This window comes from Phaethon lepturus, unplaced genomic scaffold, assembly GCF_000687285.1.
Source record: "Phaethon lepturus isolate BGI_N335 unplaced genomic scaffold, ASM68728v1 scaffold30271, whole genome shotgun sequence".
NCBI lineage: Eukaryota > Metazoa > Chordata > Aves > Phaethontiformes > Phaethontidae > Phaethon > Phaethon lepturus.
The window spans coordinates 69,532-88,453 of NW_010520351.1; the positions used below are offsets into that span (position 1 = coordinate 69,532).

General features: G+C 42.8%; 1 protein-coding gene across 1 annotated transcript in view; it reads left to right on the top strand.

The window, feature by feature from the left end:
- The window catches only part of LOC104628700 (poly(rC)-binding protein 3-like), a 47,731-nt gene that overhangs the window by 2,972 nt on the left and 25,837 nt on the right, over positions 1 to 18,922 (top strand). Inside the window, exons 2-4 of the mRNA XM_010297366.1 lie at positions 10,886 to 10,909; positions 11,004 to 11,036; positions 14,114 to 14,230. Of these exons, the coding sequence (XP_010295668.1) occupies positions 10,886 to 10,909; positions 11,004 to 11,036; positions 14,114 to 14,230 (174 nt within the window). The remainder of the gene's footprint in view (positions 1 to 10,885; positions 10,910 to 11,003; positions 11,037 to 14,113; positions 14,231 to 18,922) is intronic.

The window sequence follows — 18,922 nt, forward strand, 5'->3', positions numbered from 1 at the left end:
GCCTGCCGAAGGGGCTGGGATGGCCGCTTGGAGGACAGCTCGGCCGCTCCTCCGCAGCGTAGCGGGATTTGGGAGCAGCTGGCTGGCAACGAGGCAAGGCACGGCCGTGGTTTTCTCAGGGCAGAAAAGGTGATGTTAAGGGAGGGCAGCCATTTTTTTATCTGTGGCAGAAGCAAAAAGGCTCATGCAGGCCCAGCAAGAAGCTAACCACTGCGAGGTGTAAAAGGTTGACCTCAGGGTAAATGTTTCCAGGGCCTGATAGGAAAGGTGTCCTCCTGAGCCAGGACTTCAGAAGGCGTGTGATGGTGTAAGATGAAAGGCCTAATTTTCATCTTGCTCCATGTTACATCAGTAAAAAAGTCATGATAGTGTGACAGCCCTGAAGAGAAACGCGGAGCAGCACAAAACTTTTCTCGTACTTTCTTGCGATGAATTAGAGGGCGGGTGTTCGGGAGTACGCTACAAGGCTGTTCTTCACATCCACAGAGAAGCAACTGCCTCTGTTCGCAGGGAATTTTCAAAGCAAAATTAGGAAGAACTTACGCGGACGTGTAAGGAGGGGAGGAGGCTGCTGGGACGTGCCGCAGCATCCATCGCTGGGGGTGTTAAGGACGAGTTAGACACGCTTTACATCCTGTAAAGCTGCCGTGGCCCTGCAGCCTCTGCTGCCCGGGACCTTTTTGACTGAGTTACCTGCATGCTGCTCTGGAGAGGGCAGGAACGGAAGAGCCTTTTGAAACATGTGCAGGAGTTGGATATATAAAGCATATTAAATAATGCAGAGATGCATTTTCATCTTTTGTTAACGAGAAAGATGCACCACATTAAGGGATAGAGCTGTTTCATGCATTTCAGCAGAGAAGAACAGGGAATATGCGCTGGGGCTGTTTACATTGCCCTGCTTCTGTATTTTCCATCTAATTCCTGCAAGTAAAATCACTGTGTAAGGCAGAGACTTGAATGGGTATGGATGTTTTATTACCTTTGCTTTAAAAGTAGAATTTCTGGACAGGATTAGAATATTGCAGGGATTGCAAGATTTCTGAATCCAGCAAAGGCAAAAATGGCAGCACTTATGCAGCTCAGATCAACATTTTTGAAGAGCTTATGGAACAAAAATTGAGTGCGTGTGCGTTCTTGGGCAAAGAGCCCCCAGCTATCAGAGCCCTCTGTAAGGAGAGGCAGAGCTCAGGCTCCAAAAGAAACGTGCCTTTCACTTTTTCTTACTTTTTTAGTTTTTGTCAAAATCAAACTTCTTTTGGCTACCATCATGTTACAGGGTCTTTGATGGAACTCGATTTTTCTCTCTTATCATTCCTTGCTCACCTTTTGCTGAATTTTTTATTCCCACAACTTGGGGCTGGGGTTTTTTATTGCTTACTGCCACAGGTAATGAGGTTGGAAGACTGTGGAAAATCGTAGCCTTGCCCACAGGTCTCTCGCAACAGACCTTAGTAGTTGACATCTGCAGTGCTGTAGTTCTAGTTTTGGTCAGTTCATGCCCAGAAAGAAATAGCTCTTGAAAAGACACCTACTTTGATGATACTGGATAATGATTACAGGATTTTGGACTTGTTTGGATTTGTACACAGCCAGTGTTAACAGACTGATTAAGACCCTAGAGACTCACCATTCAAGGTTAATTTTAAATGTGGATGGTAAAGAGACTGTGCTGGTAGAAAGACGTTACGTTGCAGGAGAGCAGCTTAACAGAGATTTAAAAGCTGGGTCCATGAGGTGGAACAGAGGTAAATGTTCAAGTGTGCCAGCGTTGAAAGGGCAGCAGGGCAGCAAATCGACTTTGGTTGCCATCCTGTAGTGGTGGTGCAGGAGTCTCTGCTTCCTCCCTCCAGGACAAACCTGCAGAAGAAAGAAGGCGTCGTTTCCCAAGGCACTGTGTGAAGGTGTGCATCGATGAAACCATACTGGGTGCAGTGAAGTCTGCAGGAAACCGATAGTAGAATATATTAATATACTGAGTCTGAGGAATCTTTTAGAGGAAGGGGAAGGAGTTCAGAAATAGAAAACAAAATAGATTAATAAAGTCAGATGGTTAGGAAGAACAGGGAAATAATTTACAGGTAGGATGAAGGAGGGAAGGGAAAACTGGCAGGGAAGCAGGACTCTTGCCAAATACCGAGAGGTGTAAATTGGAGAGTTGAGGCAATTAACTGGAGAAGGTAATTTAGAAGATACTTGTTCAGTGAGAGAAGGAAATCTGGAAAGCATGAAAGGCTGAAAGGCATCAGATGTGGCAGTGTCTAGAGAGTGACACATTTGGGATATGCGGAGTTGGAGAGGAAAGCTATTGCAGCAAAAGCGTATGCAATTTTGGATGTATAGCATTGGTGCATCATGGGGCAAGGAGATGGTAATTATCTTACTGTTCTTCTGGAAAAATCACACCTGCAGTTCTATGGTCAGCAGCAGGTGCCACCTGTGTGAGTGATGTTGAAGACTGAGCAGAGGGAGAATTTGCAGAAAAATAACAAAGTTTTAGGAGGCTGAGGAGACTGTCTAGCTTTCTTCAGGCATTCTCATAAATACCTGGAGAGAATAAATAGGAGTGTAATGGATTGTTGTTATTTTGAATGATACAAGTGCTTGTGGCTGGAAATAATGGGATAAAATATGTTTTTGAAAATATCCTAATAAGGGAATCCCAAGAGAAACTCCCAGTATTGAGATTTTTATGAGGTTCTGTAAGTCTCCTAAGCAGATTTTAAACACATCTGGGGAAGAGCAGCACATGTACTATGTAGATTATATAATCTGCATTGATGGAGGAAAGATATGATGACTGAATGGAGTTTTTCCTTCCCTGATACCATTTGCTCAATGATATGTTTCTCATAGTTTCAGCAGTAGTGAACTAGAAAAATGTACCTGCAGTCAAATGTTCAGGTTTGGACAAAACCCCATGAGTGCCTTGATTTTTAGGCACTACTCTACTGGTGCTTACAACTTTTAAGTTTAGATGCCCTGAGGAGCTCTATCTCCCAATGGTTTCAGCAAGATCAGTGCATGCCTTGTGGCACTGGAAGGACTGGTTATAGTGGACTTGCGTCCAGCTTCAGTAGTGACTTTCAGACATGTTAGTGATTGTTTTATGATGCTATATATAGAATTTTTTACAAGAAAAAGAAAAAAATTAGACTCATTAAGATGATTGTTCACACTTAACAGCTCAAATATAGACAGAATAAAATTGCCATTTTCATCAGTATAGATAGTACAGTTTTAGCATCAGAGATTTCTTTTAGTGGGCATTTTTTTGTGTCTGTTTAAGTGCCCCCTGAAAGATTGTAAAGCAAGCACAGAAATAATTTTTCCCCATCTTGAAGGTAATGCCCTTCTCCTTCCCCATTTTTTCTTTTATTATTTACTTATTAAAATATAGCATACAACAAAGTCGCTTTAAGAATCACCTTTTCAGTAATTTAATCCAAGCCATAACGTGCCAACCAAGAAAACGTTTGTTCTGTTCTTTCTGTTTCCACGAATGCTGTGAGGGTATTATGAGGATTGACTGTCCTGCCTATTGCTATTATAGTTCTTGTTTTGTTTGTGTGCATTACTGTGGTACCTAAGAGCTCTAGTCATGGAACAAAACTCTGCATGCAAATACACAACACAGGATGGATCTCCTCTTTGTGTGATTGTAGCAACAGCCAAGAGTTTCTCACTAGCCTAAAAAATCAATGGAAGGGACAGAGGTCTTTTCCCCCAGCCCCTGGGCACTGTATGTCCCCCAAAAACAATCTCAATAGCCAAATTTTCCCACTTCTGTCAAACACAATCTCCTCATCAGTCCACAGCTGTAATGAACTGAGATTGCAGAAGGCACACACCCTACTCAGTGCTGCTGCTTCAGCATCTCAGGCAGAGGGACAAGCAAAGGGACAGAACTGGTTTTTTGTTTGTTTTTTGGGGGGAAGGCTGGGAGTTTTGGTGTGAAATCGAATGTAAATTGGTTACCCATCTGCTGTCAAAAAGCAAATAAGAAATGCCCATTGGCACAGCTGCCCAAGAAATGGTAGATGGACCTGTGTAAAATTCATAACACTGACATCTCCATCACAAAGACCCTAATTTGCAGGTTTCCTCATACACTTGCATATTTGTTAGCAAGAGATCTGTCTCAGTAAGGGCTTGGACTGCAGTGCCTTACTAAATTAGGGCTGCTAGCATAAGACAGTAACTACTGAAGCATCACCTAGGAACATGAGACCTCCCATGTCAGTGAGGCTAATCCCACATAATCCCAGAACACAAATCAGACTCTTGGTTTATCCGAGGCAGCCATTTGTTCCCTGAGGTAGACATGTTATATCATGTTTCCCAAAACTGACTAAGGCTTTTGTTCCAGCCTTCGAAAAATGCTGATGCCCCACGTGCTCTGTGGAAACACACAGTTCAGAACATCTTCATGGAGCATGTTCCTGGGGTCTTCCATGCAAGCATCTTCATGAGTTCATACAAGTATTGGCAACTCTATCCTCAGAACAAGGCAGAGAGTTGGGTTATGTTATGCCTCTGTGGATGGGAGAAAGACAACTGGTGCTGGTCTAGAAATCTTCATGAGCACAGATGTTGTTTGCTGTTGCTGGGATCCCTCCTTGTCTCACGACAGATGTGCTTCCCCACCGTGGAAGTCTGCGTTTCCTTTCTTTCAGTGCTTTTCTAGCAGGCTTTTTTGTTTGTAGAGTCCAGTCCTACTGGTTCTAGCTTATCCTTGCTCATAGAAAGCAAGTAAATGTATGCAATCAAAGCATTGCCTAAATGGATTGCAGGCTTTAGGATGTGGCCTGTGCTTTGTCAGATGCTTTGTCGTGAAAGTATGTATATTCTTACATTATTTCTTAAAAGTGTTTTTCTTCTGGATGTGTCTTTATCTCAGGGCTCCTGTGAGGTTAGTGTTTCAGTCACCTTGTAGGCCTGGTAATAGAAGCAGCATGCCCCACGGTAATAGAGCAAGGCCTGTGCTTTTGTATGGTCTTGGAATAGCTAGCTGTTTTGTTTCGATTTCCTGGGCCACACTAATTATTAAACTAGCGTCACGCTTAAAAAAATGATGCAATTTCACACTTTATGTTTACAGATTGAAGGTTAATCTTTATACCAAGGTTTGTTACCATGTGTTTGTTAAGCCTCTTGTTTTCTTAACATGACTAATTTCTTTCTCTTGTTATTCAAAAGACACACCAGATAATTGATTAGGAAATAACTTTCTCCTACAGACTATTTGATATCTTTGTTTAGTGATTCTCACCATCCAGAGCCCTGCAAAAGCCTTGGCTCACAGACTTCTCTGCTGCCACGTTTTGTTCTGCTGGTGCTGCCTTGCCCTCACCACAGATGATGCAAAAACCGCAGAAATAGCTTTCTGCTTTGTCGTGGGCCCACCGCTCCCCAGCTGTTCATTAAGAGTAAAACTCATCCCATTCATGTGAATGAGATGTGCAAATAATGTGACAAGCTGCATTTCAGGGTGAAAAGAAAGCATGGCCTGTTTTTACCATTGCCTTTCCTCAAGTTATGCGCAGTGAATTGGGTGGTTGGCTAGCAATATACTATATTGGTACTGAGCAGTCTTCCAGGGCTTGTTTGTGAGGTCCACCTCTTGTCGTTTTATCTATTTTATTAGAAATGACATAGTAAAGAATCAGTATGATTCTTTAGAATCATTAATTATTTAGAATCAGAACGCAGACATGAATCAGCTCAGCCCCCCAGGCTAAAGAATTATTTTCAGGCTGAAATCATCATGTCTGTTTCAAATTTTCCTGGGGTTTTCCAAATTGACACTGTTGGAGCCCAGATGTGAGACTGTCCTCCTTGAGATACTGTCACCTGGAGATGTGCCCTTTGGAAGGCATTACCTGGGCTGGGTACTCCGCACAATCTGAAACTCAGGCCCCTTTGATGAATCTTAAAATAGGCACCCCAAATTGCTGCCATTTCTCGAAGGAAAGTTCATATCTATCTCTTTGGTCCCTGTGTGTATATATTGACTTCATACACAAATATATGAACGTACGTGTGTGTGTGCAGATGTACTGCTGGATGTAGGCATGCACACACTTGCAGCTTTTAGGAGGCATCCTATTCATCCAACATGGTTGCTGTGGCATATCTGCTTCTGACAGGTGGGTGTTTATATGTTGAGGCCAAGGAGCTTGGGTAGTTCTTTTAGCTCTGGCATCAGTCTGCCGGGTTGCCTTGGACCTGTCTTTCTCCCTCTGAGCTTTAGTTCCCCCTTTTATAACTTCTTTCTTTTGGGCACTGCTTTACGATCAGCTGTTGAAATGTGATTATATGAAACCCAGTAATTGTTGTCATAGAACTTATTTTCCCACTGTGTTTATGTGTAGATGGTTAGTCAATAAATCAGTCTGGAATTGATCATAAATACTTACTTTATCTTCTATTCCTGAGCGCTGGAAAACAGCAAATAGTTCAAGAGTTATTAGTATATTCTAGTAGGGAATTATTTGCTAGGACAGCTAAGTCAAACTCCCGTCTGACCTGCGCTGAGGCTGAATTTGACATCAACTGTAGGATTCCTCTCGCCAAACTTTGGGTATGTTAGTGCCAGTCTAGGCTTCTGCTGCAGATGGAGAAAGACGAAACCCTCGGGACTACACTTTGTCCCTCCTCTTTTTTCCCTCTTTTAGGAACAAAACGTCCTCCATTATCTCTCTCCCTGGACTGCAGAGGGGACTGTGTGCCTGGCTTGCACTAGGCTCCTAACTTAATGAACTGATGTAGGTGACAGACATTCCATCCCTTTAGTCTTACGCAGTTAACTGCAGCACAGTTTGGTGTCTGGCAGATTAAGAAATATTTTCGGAAGAAGCTAGAGCCTTCAAAGTAATCTTGGCTAGAAATATTGATAAAACTTGAGTGTTATAAAAATGGTGTTAGGTACCTCATTAAGCACTAAATGTAATTAGGGTTATATAAGGATCTATATGAAACAAATATTGGACTGTACAAATAAACATTAAAGGTTTGATGAAGTAGCATGGGTGGTCTGGAGAATGAGGCGTAAAGAATCTTCTGATTTAATCTGTGGCAGAAGTAGGTTTCTCACCATAACTTAAGATGTGATCTGTTGTCAACAGTACTTACGGGAGCTTTCTGTGAAACAGCTAAGGCACCAAAAAATCTGGAGAGAGCTGTTTAGAACCATTCTAGAGTATTTTTTGTTATGGATCAAAAATTCTAGAAAAACTAGGAATATCCATGTGAAGTTAATGTTTCTCTCTCCCACCGCGCCCTTCCTTCACATTTCCGGGCAGAATCCCAGCTCCCAGTGCAGAGGGAAAGGTGACCTTCGATTGGTTGTTTTGAAACTGCCTCCTTATAGAATAAGCTTTAAATTCACCCTTTGAGGAGGGGAAGGTTTGAAGCACTCCACAGCATTACAGTGGCATTTGCTAGCGTGTTCCAAGGAACACCAGTCACCAGTCTTACTGAAGTATTTTTTCTCAGTGGGATTCACACTGTTCATTCACTCAGTTCTTTGGCAGCTTGTATTCTTTGGTAATAACAAGGTGATAATCAGTCAGGTAGAATTCCTATCCCTACTGAAATCAAAAGCAAAACTCCCACAGACTTCAGTGGAACAAGCAGCTTGAGAATCCTAATATTTAATGCTCTACTCTGCTTGTTTAAATGCTCCCAATTTCCTCGTTTGAAATGGACCAACTTTTTTACTAGGGCTGCAAACAGTATATTGCTTTTCTGTTTCCAAAGTGAAAGTAACTTTTCCTGTTTCCAAGGAAGATATTTTTGACTTACTAACCATGACCCATCCATACATTTCTGAAAGAACAGCATCTGTCATTAAGACCCAGGATGATCAAATGGGTTGGGACAGATTTCATACTAAGTGTACAGTGGCAGAGCCTTGCAGGGTCAAGACCAGGCCTACAGCTTCTAATGAAACTTCAGATAGACAAAACTGAAATTATACCATGGACTGAAATACAATTGCTTGCTGGTAGCAATTGAAACACAGTATGCTCACCCATAGCAAAAGGTCCTTCTACCTCCTAAGAATCTGTTTTACGAAAGAAATTATTTCTGAAAGGTGGGACTGAGAAGAATGGAAACAGTTTTCAAGGTAAAACTGCTGAATGTCCTGAATGGGCAGATAGGAACTACTAGGCATGAGGGGTTCCCAAGGCTTATCATCGAGAGTCTTATTCACCATATTGTTTAATACCATTCAGCAGTTACAGGCAGGTTGGCAGAGTTACAGTGATAATATTAAAAAATTGTAAGTTCTTTAAAAATTTGTGGAACGGGTGTCCCAAATTTGTGTCACTGCTAACAAAAAAGCTGCACCTCATTAGAGAGCCTACACAGCATGCTGGTATGGCTGTCTTAGCCATGGGAAAAGGCATGACCTAAATCCACATATTAAGAGACACAGGATAATTTGGTCACGACACAAAACTGCAGCAAGTCCGCTTCATTCATTCCTCTCTCACAGAGCTGCTTCTTTGCATTGTATGTGCAGATGTACAGACGACTCCCAGTCCCAGATGGACACAGGAAGCTTTAGCAAGAACAGTTGCACAGCTGTGTGACCTGTAAAGGTCTACTGTACATAGGCCAGCAGAACTATAGGTTTGTAAAGCATATACCTCTGGAAGATTTGCAGTGCCTGTCTGAACAATATCTGTTCTCTGGTCAGCATGTACAAGATAGCAGAATCCCATCTTGGAAGAGAAGTCGGAAGGGAAATAAAACAGGGAAATGGGAAACAGAAAAAGTAAGGTTTGTAAAGAAACCTGAGAAGGGCCCTCACTGGGTTGAGGAACTTTGTGGCTCGTTAGGCACTGATTTCAGTTGGTATAAGGCCATGCTTGAAGACTCACAGACCCATGGAGGTCAGAAGGGACCCCCAAAGGTCTCCCGTCTGACCTCCTGAATCAAGTAGATCCCATTGGAGCTGGTTGCTTAGGACCTTGCCTTGGCTGTGTTTGGACACTTCCAAGATTGGAGACTCCACAGCTTCTCTGGGTACCTGTTCCAATGTCCAGCCATCCCCATGGTGAAATTTTTTTTCCTTGTATTGAGGGGGAATTTGATGTTGCAACTTGCTTTCCTTATTACGTACTACACTGATATCCCCCCAAGTCTTCTCTTCCTCAGGGTGAACAAATGCAGATCTCTCAGCCTCTCCTCATGTGTCCTGTGCTCCAGTCCCCTGACCATTTTCTTGGCCCTGCATTGGATTCACTTTAGCGTGTCCTTGTGTGTCTTGTACTAGGAGCCCAAAATAGGACACAGTCCTCCAGGCATGGTCTCACAAACACAAGGAGAAGGCAAAAATCATTTGCCCCAGCCTGCTGGCTGCAGTCTTGCTAATATTTGGTTGATCAGGGATGTGCTGCTGATGCACTCATGTACTCATGTTGGAGTTGTGCATTGGGACCCTCAGGACTCTTTTGGCAAAGCCAGTTTGTATGTAGCAGGTTTTTGCCCAGCTTGTCCTGCTGCATGGGCTTGTTCCATCCCAGACATGGGAGTTTTCATCTGACTTTGTTGTACTCCCTGAGGTTTTTCTCTGCCCATTTCCCCAGCCTGTCTAGGAGACTCCACATAGCAACCTTGGCCGGCAGTGTATTGAGCTTTCCCTCCAGCCTGGTGTTATCTGCAGACTTGCAGAGAGTGCAAAGGAACCATATGCCAAAGTTTTTAATTGAGATGATAGGTCTTCTTCTCACGGAAAAGTCTTTACATCTTGTGAGCAGGATGTGAGGAGTTGCAAGCACAAGCAGCTTCATATTATAAGCTTATAAAATTCTGGTGAGAAATAACTCTCTCAAGGTCACTGCAGGTAGTCCTCTATTGCAGGGTGAAGTTAGCACCACTTTATCATGAGCCCATCATTGGATAGAGCAATGGAGGACAATTTCTTAAATGTTACTCTTCAGACTGTGTTTCAGGATGAGTCAGACTTAAGTATATAGACTGAGGGAGGGGAAACTGTATATTTTATATCTGGGACAGATCAACCATGTAAGACAGTCTTTAACCATTGAAGTAGATTTCACAATCTGAGTATAGGGGAGGAGTTTGCTTTGCTTTAGGTGGTCTGCTCTCCATCAGATGATTTCCAGTCTGATGTCACACCTGCATGATTTCTGTAATATGTCCAGACTATTCATTTCAGTGTTATTAGCTTCATTTTTGCTACCTGTTGGTTTTATGTACTGAGTTTTTAACCATTGGGATGTTGCCAGAACTGCCAAATTGTTCCCCTATTGTATGTTCACACTGACATTTCTTAGTATTTTCTGTCCCTTCATGGAAGGTTGTGGGAGCCCAGTAGCAATTCCCAAATCCCTAGAAGGTGATTAGCAATTATTGTTCTGCAAGTGCTTAATAGGGAGATTAAGACAGACCACCAGGTGTTTATGCAATAACACTCAGCAGCATAGAAATTCATTTCTAGCTATTACATAGTGTAAAGAGACTAAATGCCTGCCCTTTGAGAGGTCAGCAATTATTTTGATGCTTGTATTATATCTCATTTTCTCTAGCAGGTTGTGCAGTTCCATTATTTTTGAACTTTTCATTACCTGATAGGGGGTTATCTGTGTTTATAGTAGCAGGATTGATCTGTAACCGCAAATCAGTTTCTGTCAAAGATATTTTTCTTGCACAGGCAGTAAGTTGCAAAACCACATTTTTAGTCAGCCCCTTTGTATCTAGCATGGCATGTTTGTATACAGCAACAATGGAAGGGGGCTACGCTTCACATTGCAGGTTTGAAATAAGGGATAGTGAAATGGCTTAGGAGCAGAGTGAATGCTCTTCTGTAGCGAATCGTATCATTCACGGTGTCTTTTTTCTTCTGTTTCAGGAGGTTGGAAGCATTATCGGAAAGGTCAGGAAATTACTTTCTCTATTTTCATGTCAAAATATTGTATATCAGTTCACTTCATCAGCCCAGGCTAACTTTTTTTCTGTTTCTTTAACAGAAAGGTGAGACAGTTAAGAAGATGAGGGAGGAGGTAAGACAAGCCTTGATGTCTTTATTTGCCTTTCCAGCTCAGAGACCAGGGAAACTCAGCGTGTACAGACCGATACTGCCATCAAGTGGGCAGCTAATTTAACATCACCGTTTTTTGCAAGGGGTGGTGTATAAATGTACTGGCCTAAATTAAACGTTGTTAACGTAACCTCCTTATCGCAACAGCAGTCTGGAGTCTTACAGTCCCATAGCAATACGCCTGCTGTAGCCTTATCTCAGGAGCAGCTTAGCCAGCGTGATTCTGTGCATCAAAACCTTTCTATCTTTCTTCAGCATACCAACACTGGTCCTGCACGTGGCTTGGCCTCCTGGTAGAGAGCTTCCAAAATCTGAAACCAAGCATTAGACGGATGCTGCACAAAGTTTGAGGGTAGACAGAAGCTTCAGCAGAGCTGGAGCCAGACTTGCATAAGCCAAAGTATCCCCCTGCCATGTCTTGGCAAAGCCTTAACTTTTCAGTGTTTTGCAGCTGTGAGTAGGATGTGAACAGGGGAGACCTGCACACCCGCCATTCACATCCTTTGAAAAGGTTGTAAACACAAAAAGGCTAATTAAAACATGGCACTGCATAAACCTCAGTCTCCCCAGTGTCTGCAGGCTGCTTTCCCTGCTGCAGAGCAAGCTGCACTGTCTTCGGGGGATTGTGCCCAGGCAGAGGTTACAGACCCACACTTCTGCAAGGCATCATATCGTACCTGGAGATCCATGTAATTTTCCTTCTTGTAAAGCAAGCGCTAAAAGCATAAGCCAAAAAACAAATCCTACTGTTTAAAACTTCAGGAGTGCAAAGTACATAGAGGATGCCTCAAGTAAAGTCAGTTTGATTCTGGTAAATCTGCAGTACATTACGATGTCAGCTGCTTTGTTGTTTTATACACCAATAGAAGGTCTGGGGCAGGGAAATCTCAAAGTATTTGTGGTAAAGAAAATTGCTGAGATACATGTTTAAATATACAGAGTAGGGAGTTCATTGTCAGGCTGACTGAGTTCAGAGCTCCTTTTTTGATGATAAGAGCTTTCACCCATGTTTTCATAGATAAGTACATTTACTAAGACTTAAAAAAAAATACAAGAAAGAGAACTGTTTCCAGCATACTAGGTAATCCTGCCAGTTGATTAAACACATTGCATTTTAATTACTAATTGTGATCACAGGCAGATATCTTTGGATATAAATTGCATGCAGAAAAGGGAAGCCATCATTGCAGAGTGTTTAACTCTGAGTTAAACATCTCAGCGAGGGTTATGATCCCTGCTTATGGAATGTTCTTCTTCCACTCCTGAAAAACTGCTGTCATCTACATGTGGTCACAAGAGGCTTTATTTGTTTGGGTTTTTTTTTTTAATAAAGGAATTTATGCATTTTTATATCAGCACAGGACTTCAGTACTTCTTTAAAAGCAAAATGCAACTTTATTTTGACTTTCGTGACAGATGTGGCAAGTTGCATGCCTTCTTTATGGAACAAAATGCAACTCTTGTCTTGCTCTGTCATCAGAGAAGTGTCAGAGTCAACTTCAGACCTGAAGAAAAGTACAAAGACCTCGGCTCCATGCCCTGTGGTTGTTAACTTCCTACACAAATACTGGAGGCCACCACATAACATTTAAATCGCCGTAGCTCTGCTTTGACCGGTCATCTGTCAGAGGAGTAACCTCTGTGAATTTTGGCCGCTGCCCATCCACGGTGGAGCAATCTTTCACACGTCCTCACACAAGCTCCCGTGGCTCCAGTTTCAAAGGAAGAGCCATGCTTTGCTGTGGGACAGGCAGGCCTGCCGTGGGCAGCCCTGCCCGGCACGGCTCCTGGCGTGCGTCCTTCCAGGCTGAGCCCCATGGCCCCAGGTCCGTGTGGGGTGGCAGCAGCTGGATGTTGCCACCAGCATGAACAAGCCCCGGGCCCTGATCCAATGCCGGCGGTTGCTGAGGGCAAGTCTCACTCGGGGTGGCCTGTCGGAAGTGCCTGCTGCCCTTTCTTACCTGTGGACGCTGAGTATGGCTGCCTGCTGAGTCCGTGGCAGCAAGATGTTCCTATCAGTAGTGTTGTGGGGTTTTTTTCTTCTTGTGCTTGGTTGCTGCCATAGCAGGAAGTAGGATATCTTGCACATGAAGAAGGGCTCAGACAGGCAGCACATCAGCTGGTTTGTGGTAGCGCTGAAGGCAAAGGGCCAAGTTAACCCAGACTATCTCACGTTTGCTTCAGGCCCAGATCCTCGAGAAGGTCAGTGCCTGTGGATGAGTTGAGGCTCCAGTGACTTGTTAGGCCGCATGAACACATTTCCATGCCTGAAACCTCAGGGAAAGCGTAGGGTGGGTCTTACCGGAATGGCTTTGATCGTTCCCTGCACCAAGATGTTCTTAAGTATATTTACATCTAGTTTAGGGGTTTCCTCTGGACTGCCACAGTGACGTAAAGGGGACTAAGTCATGTTTAGTCATGCTGACTTGTCTCCAAGACTTAGGGTTTTCTAACTGCTTCCAGCAGGCTCCTTGCCTTAAGGAGGTAACACCCTTGCCGTTGCCTGTCCTACCACTACTCCTTTAAAGTGTTGTTCAGTGCATAATTGCCTGCCTTTACATGAGACACGTCTGCAAGGCACCTTCTTCACAGTGCAAAGCAATGCCAGACAGATCCAGCCCTGCCTTTGGCTCCCCGGGGCAGAGAGGTGCGTCTTTCCTGGGAGATGTCGATGCTCCCTGGAGACAACCACCTTGTCTGAAGTTCTGCAGCTCCGGTCCTACTTCAGGTTAACCCTGCAAGAGGGAAAGGAAGAGACCTGATTATGCCATTATTTGCAACTTTGGGTTACGGAGGAGCTGTTTGCATACTGCAATGAAGGCTGCGGAAGTGTTTATCCAGACAGAATCCAGCTTCCCGCAGCTACATGAGTGTTTGGAGTGTGATCAGTTTATACTGAGATTATATGATGTTGGGGCTGCAGTTGTAGGGGTGGGAATTAGATGCCTCAAGATATTCCTTCCCAAACTATATCCCTAATCCTACTTAGTTTGCTCCCTGGGAAGTATAAATTTGAGAAATATTTGTTCTTTTTGACAGAGTGGTGCGCGAATCAATATTTCAGAAGGCTCCTGTCCAGAGAGAATTGTGACAATAACAGGCCCAACAGATGCAATTTTTAAAGCTTTTTCTATGATTGCACTAAAATTTGAAGAGGTAAGCAAATAGAATATGGTTTTTTTCTCTCTTCAAGCTGAAATACAAATACTGTTTGAATTTTCTCATGTTTACTTTAATGTTAAATATGATTTGTTTAATGTTCTATTTAATAGCAATGAAAGTGGTTATATCTTTATAAATGCTTTTGGCAGTAATGCTGAAGAAAAATAATGGGTCAATTTACAAGCTGTTTGATCATTTCTTTTGCTTTTTGGAGGCTTCAGGGAAAAGCAATTGCTTCTAGTAATGTGCACTAATGGTAGGAAAAATGTCTTGGAAAATTTCTGGTCCCATTGTGGGTTTGATTTGAAAAGAATAATTGCCTAACTTTTGGCTCTGTTTTTATATCACTCTATTTGGTATTGATATAGATTTTATATATGTCAGAATAAATATATAATTCATTCAATGAGAAAATCTTTATTTTAAAACCAAACTATATGATTACCAGTTACCACATTTAAAGCTTGGCTTTTAAAATTAGTTAAAATAAAGGTACTAAAGTAAGTGAGGCAAGAGAGCACTCAATTTACTGTAGAATTACAGTTCTGTGCAGATACATACCTGAAGTGCTGGGATCTCTTCAAGTTTCATGGACCAACTATGATTAGATATGGTCACCACTTTAACAAGAAACCTCACAGAAAAGGCAACAGGCTACAGAACATGAACCCTGGTGACTCAGGAGAGGATTTAACTCCCTCAACTTTCAAAAATTGGATGTCCAGTCCAGGCATCTCTCCTGTCCTCTGTGGAAAAACAGAAGCCCCTGCAGAAGGCAGTTTACCTTCTGCTAAAGGAGAGCCTGAAGATAGGTGGACTGAATCACCTGCAGCAGGAGAAAAAGGCTGTGTCTCTGCCTCAGTAATTAAACTAAGGGGATTTGGATCCCTTTCTTGTGAGTGCTTATTTCTCCAAATCAGTGAGGTTAGTTTTCACATCCCCCCATAGCACTGGGAGATGCTGGCATTGATGGGAAACATCAGCATGTGCCTTTATTTATACGTGGTTATTGTTCACATTTAGAGTAACAGGACCAGAAGAGAGCTTGTGGGTCATCAGAGGCAGTTGTCTTCTAGCATAAGCAGTATGTCTGGCAACCTCCTTCACAGCATGATCAAAAATTAGTTAGATTTTTTTCCTACTTTTTCCTGATATTGGATCCACAGCCTCAGTGCTTTGATAATTACACACCTCTTCACTCCTCACCTACATTTATTTATGAGCAGTTTATACAGCTTTGTTCCTGTGCCAGCACTGGCTATTAGTTTAAATAATTCTCACCTTCCCATCCCTGAGGATTCCCCTCATAGACATATTTTTTAGAAACCCGTTATAGCCCCTCACACTCTTTGCTTTTGCCAGTGTAAGTGAGCCAAGCTCAGTCTTTCAGGGGATGCATTCCCCATCCCTCTCATGGCGCTAGTAGTCCCTTCCTACCTTTTCCCAGTTACAGTTTGTGTTAAATGCATGTGTTAATTGCGGACACATTGCAAATGACATATTTAATTGTGCTACCAGTCCTCTGTCCTGGCTACCACGCTAATATATCCCTACCGCTGCTGGAAATGCCTCACCTCCTACTAGCGTAATGCTTTGCACACAATCATGCCATGCCTGGCGGGTATCCCCAGCTCCTGCTCAGGTGTTTTCAGTGGGAACCTCTTTGGTCTCAGCAGACATTCCTGTCAGCCCCCAGACAAAATTACCCTTTTTTTCATACTACAAATGTTCATCCCATTTATATTTCTCCAATCCTTCATGGGATTTCAGATCTTACTTTGTGGTGTTGCAATCTTTCAACATGTTGAGAAAGTACCCTGGTTTTGTGGCATGGTATATTTTATAAGAATGCTGATTTTTTTTTCTTTACCAGTTATTAATGAGATAATAATGATTTTGAGGTTGAATCCTGCAGAACTACACAAGTAATTCTCTCCAGCCCAATTCTAAAACGACCTGTTGTCATCTTCTTCTCAGCTTTAACTCCTACCCATCTTGTACCAGTCCCTGTTTCTTCTAGCTTAAGAGGCAGCTTTGTGTATGGTACCATACCCTCCAATCCAGAGGGACCTTGGAGAGAGAGCAGTCTCTCTGCTCTCTACACAAAAAACATGCTCTGCTTAAGGACTTCTCCTGAAAAATGTTGAGGGAATCATTAACAGAGATAATCCCTGCCAGTTCCCACCAAAGCGAGTACCCAGTGGAAATAGTGCTGTATTTCTCATGAAAACACCAAACACTGCTCAGCATCAGATTCCCACCCCACCACCCAGCACCACATTGTCTTTGAAAGTGCTGTAGCTAGCAATAGGCAAAGAAATCTGAAATTCAGGCGTCTGACTGGATTTTATGCATCTGGACCCTTGTAGATTTTAGGGGATAGTCTGGACTCTTCATGTGGATATTAGCAAAGGGGTATTGGCACTCCCTGCAGATAAGGTACATTTTGAAACATCTGTACTTAATTTTAATATAACTGGCTTCTGGTATATTTAAAAGAACGGTGGTAAAGAGAAATGTCTCATATAATCAGTTAGGTTTCCTGTAATTATTCCTGTCAATAAAATGAGGTAACTGTAACACTTTGGAGGCAAAATTAAGTGCTGTTTCAGAAATTACAAATGAGCTAGCTACCAAATGTTATTTTTCAGGCATATGTTTTCATTGGAGATTTCTTCAGCCATTTAGAAAATTGAAAATCCCAGATCAGATAATGCCTGGCCCAGCTCTGGTTATTGCAGCTACCTTCAAACAGAACAGAAGAGGTGCATGTGTGAGACGACTGATGGATTGAGGGATTTTGTTATGCATGCCCACATGAAGCATTTTGACATGAAGCCCGTGAACCCTTAATTTCAACCCTACAAATGTATAGCTGGGGATAAGCAGGTGTAGGAAGATACGAGAGCCCTGGAATGTTTTTCTAAGTGCTAGCAAAAATCTCAAAATGTGTCAGATAGATAGAAAAAAAGAAAGATCTGGAGGAGTGTTCTATGTGTAGTTGCTCTGCAGCCTTATCTCACTCTGCTTTGACAACCTTCCTAATAAAAGTTGATTTTCTAGCAACCTGATGATGAATTTACAAGCTAGGTAGGTAACTACATAAACAACTAAAGTATACACTGCAGAGGAAAAAGAGAGTTATTAAAAAATGGCACTAACCCAGGCAGACCACTGGGGTTTCAAGAGAGTTCTTTTTAGAGCAGTGATGTCCAGACTGGAGGCTGAGACCCAAGAAATGCAGCTGTAAGTTCACTGGTGAGTGGGGCAGCTCTGGTTTCGGGTATAAATATGCATAATCCACTGGAAGCACGTGGTGTTTTAAGTATTGGAAAAAACAGCAGGCAGAGCTCAGTGGTCAGACTTTCTCCAAATAAATAAGAAAAGATTGGTGGAATCCTTCTTCATTTGCAAACATTTATGAAGAAGTTGCTCAGCTCTAGGAATGAGGAGAGAAAGGCAAGGTGATAAAAGCAATTGAGATGATGCCCTTTTGACAAATACTAACTCCTCCTGCTACGACTAAGGTAAATCCTGTGGTGGTCATTACCAAGTGAGGAACCACCTCACAGACTCGTACTTGCTGTGGGAATTGGCAGGTTTAACATTTCGTTTAGAAGCCAGTAAAGAAGAATTTTGATACATATTTCCCCAGAGGTTTGGTAGATTTCTGAGTTGCCAGGTTTGCTTGCCTTGGGATGACAGGAGCTAGGGGTGTTGCAAGGCTTCAACACTGGGAGCCGGCTTTCCCACCACCTCCAGGCTCCCAGTTAGCCCATCCTGGCTGAGGAGCAGTCCAGACAAGCGGGCAGAAAGCCATGCAAGGTCCAGCTCTAGTGTCTGCCAGAGCCCCGAGGAAATGGATGCGGTGCCACAGAAAGTTAGAGGTTAAAGAAATAAGAATCTCCCAGTTTGAAACACGACTGTTCTGTGAAAGTCTCCAGCCAGCCCTACTTGGGAGCCTGCAGTGCTGGAGGGGATTTTTTTCTGCTCATTTCTCTTTTGTTGTGTTTTTTAAGCTGGACTAACTCCTTTATGCACTCCACACTGCTGAGCCTGTGTGTTTAGGTTTTGCTCTTTTTAAATGATGAGGAGAAAATAAAGAGCGGCTTCCGATTTTTGTGAGGTGCTTTTCAAAGCATTAAGTGCAGTGAAGGCTTTGAGGCCAGGCCAGGTATGATATGGAAGTGGGAGACATTAGCAGGGTCATGCTGGGTGGCTGAAGAAGTTTTATGTACCTGCATCTGGACTATCATATGCCTCCACCTGATACAAACATGATATAGCGAGATGTCATCTTCCAGCTGAAAAATTAGCATGACTTGCACTTTATTTCAGATACATGGCTGCTGCAAAATTCTGTTATCCCTCTCACTTTATTTTGGATTGCAATCTCTCACTGACACAGGCACTAGACGAAATGTGAGTTACTGGCTGGCAGAGGAATGATTAGATAGCTGTCTTGTGGCATGCAGCAATGCCTCATTCCGTTCAAGGGGGTTTTTTTCCTTCTCTTTTAAGCTAAGGAGAGTGACACTGAGCCATTTCTTGGACAGAAGAATGCTGCCATCACAAATGGAGAGATACTGCAGGAACCAGTGCTGGTGTCACTGAGCTCCTGCACCAGTTCAACAAGGCGTGCAGAGCTGTTTAAAGTACTACTTTTTTTTTTTTTTTTTTTTAATT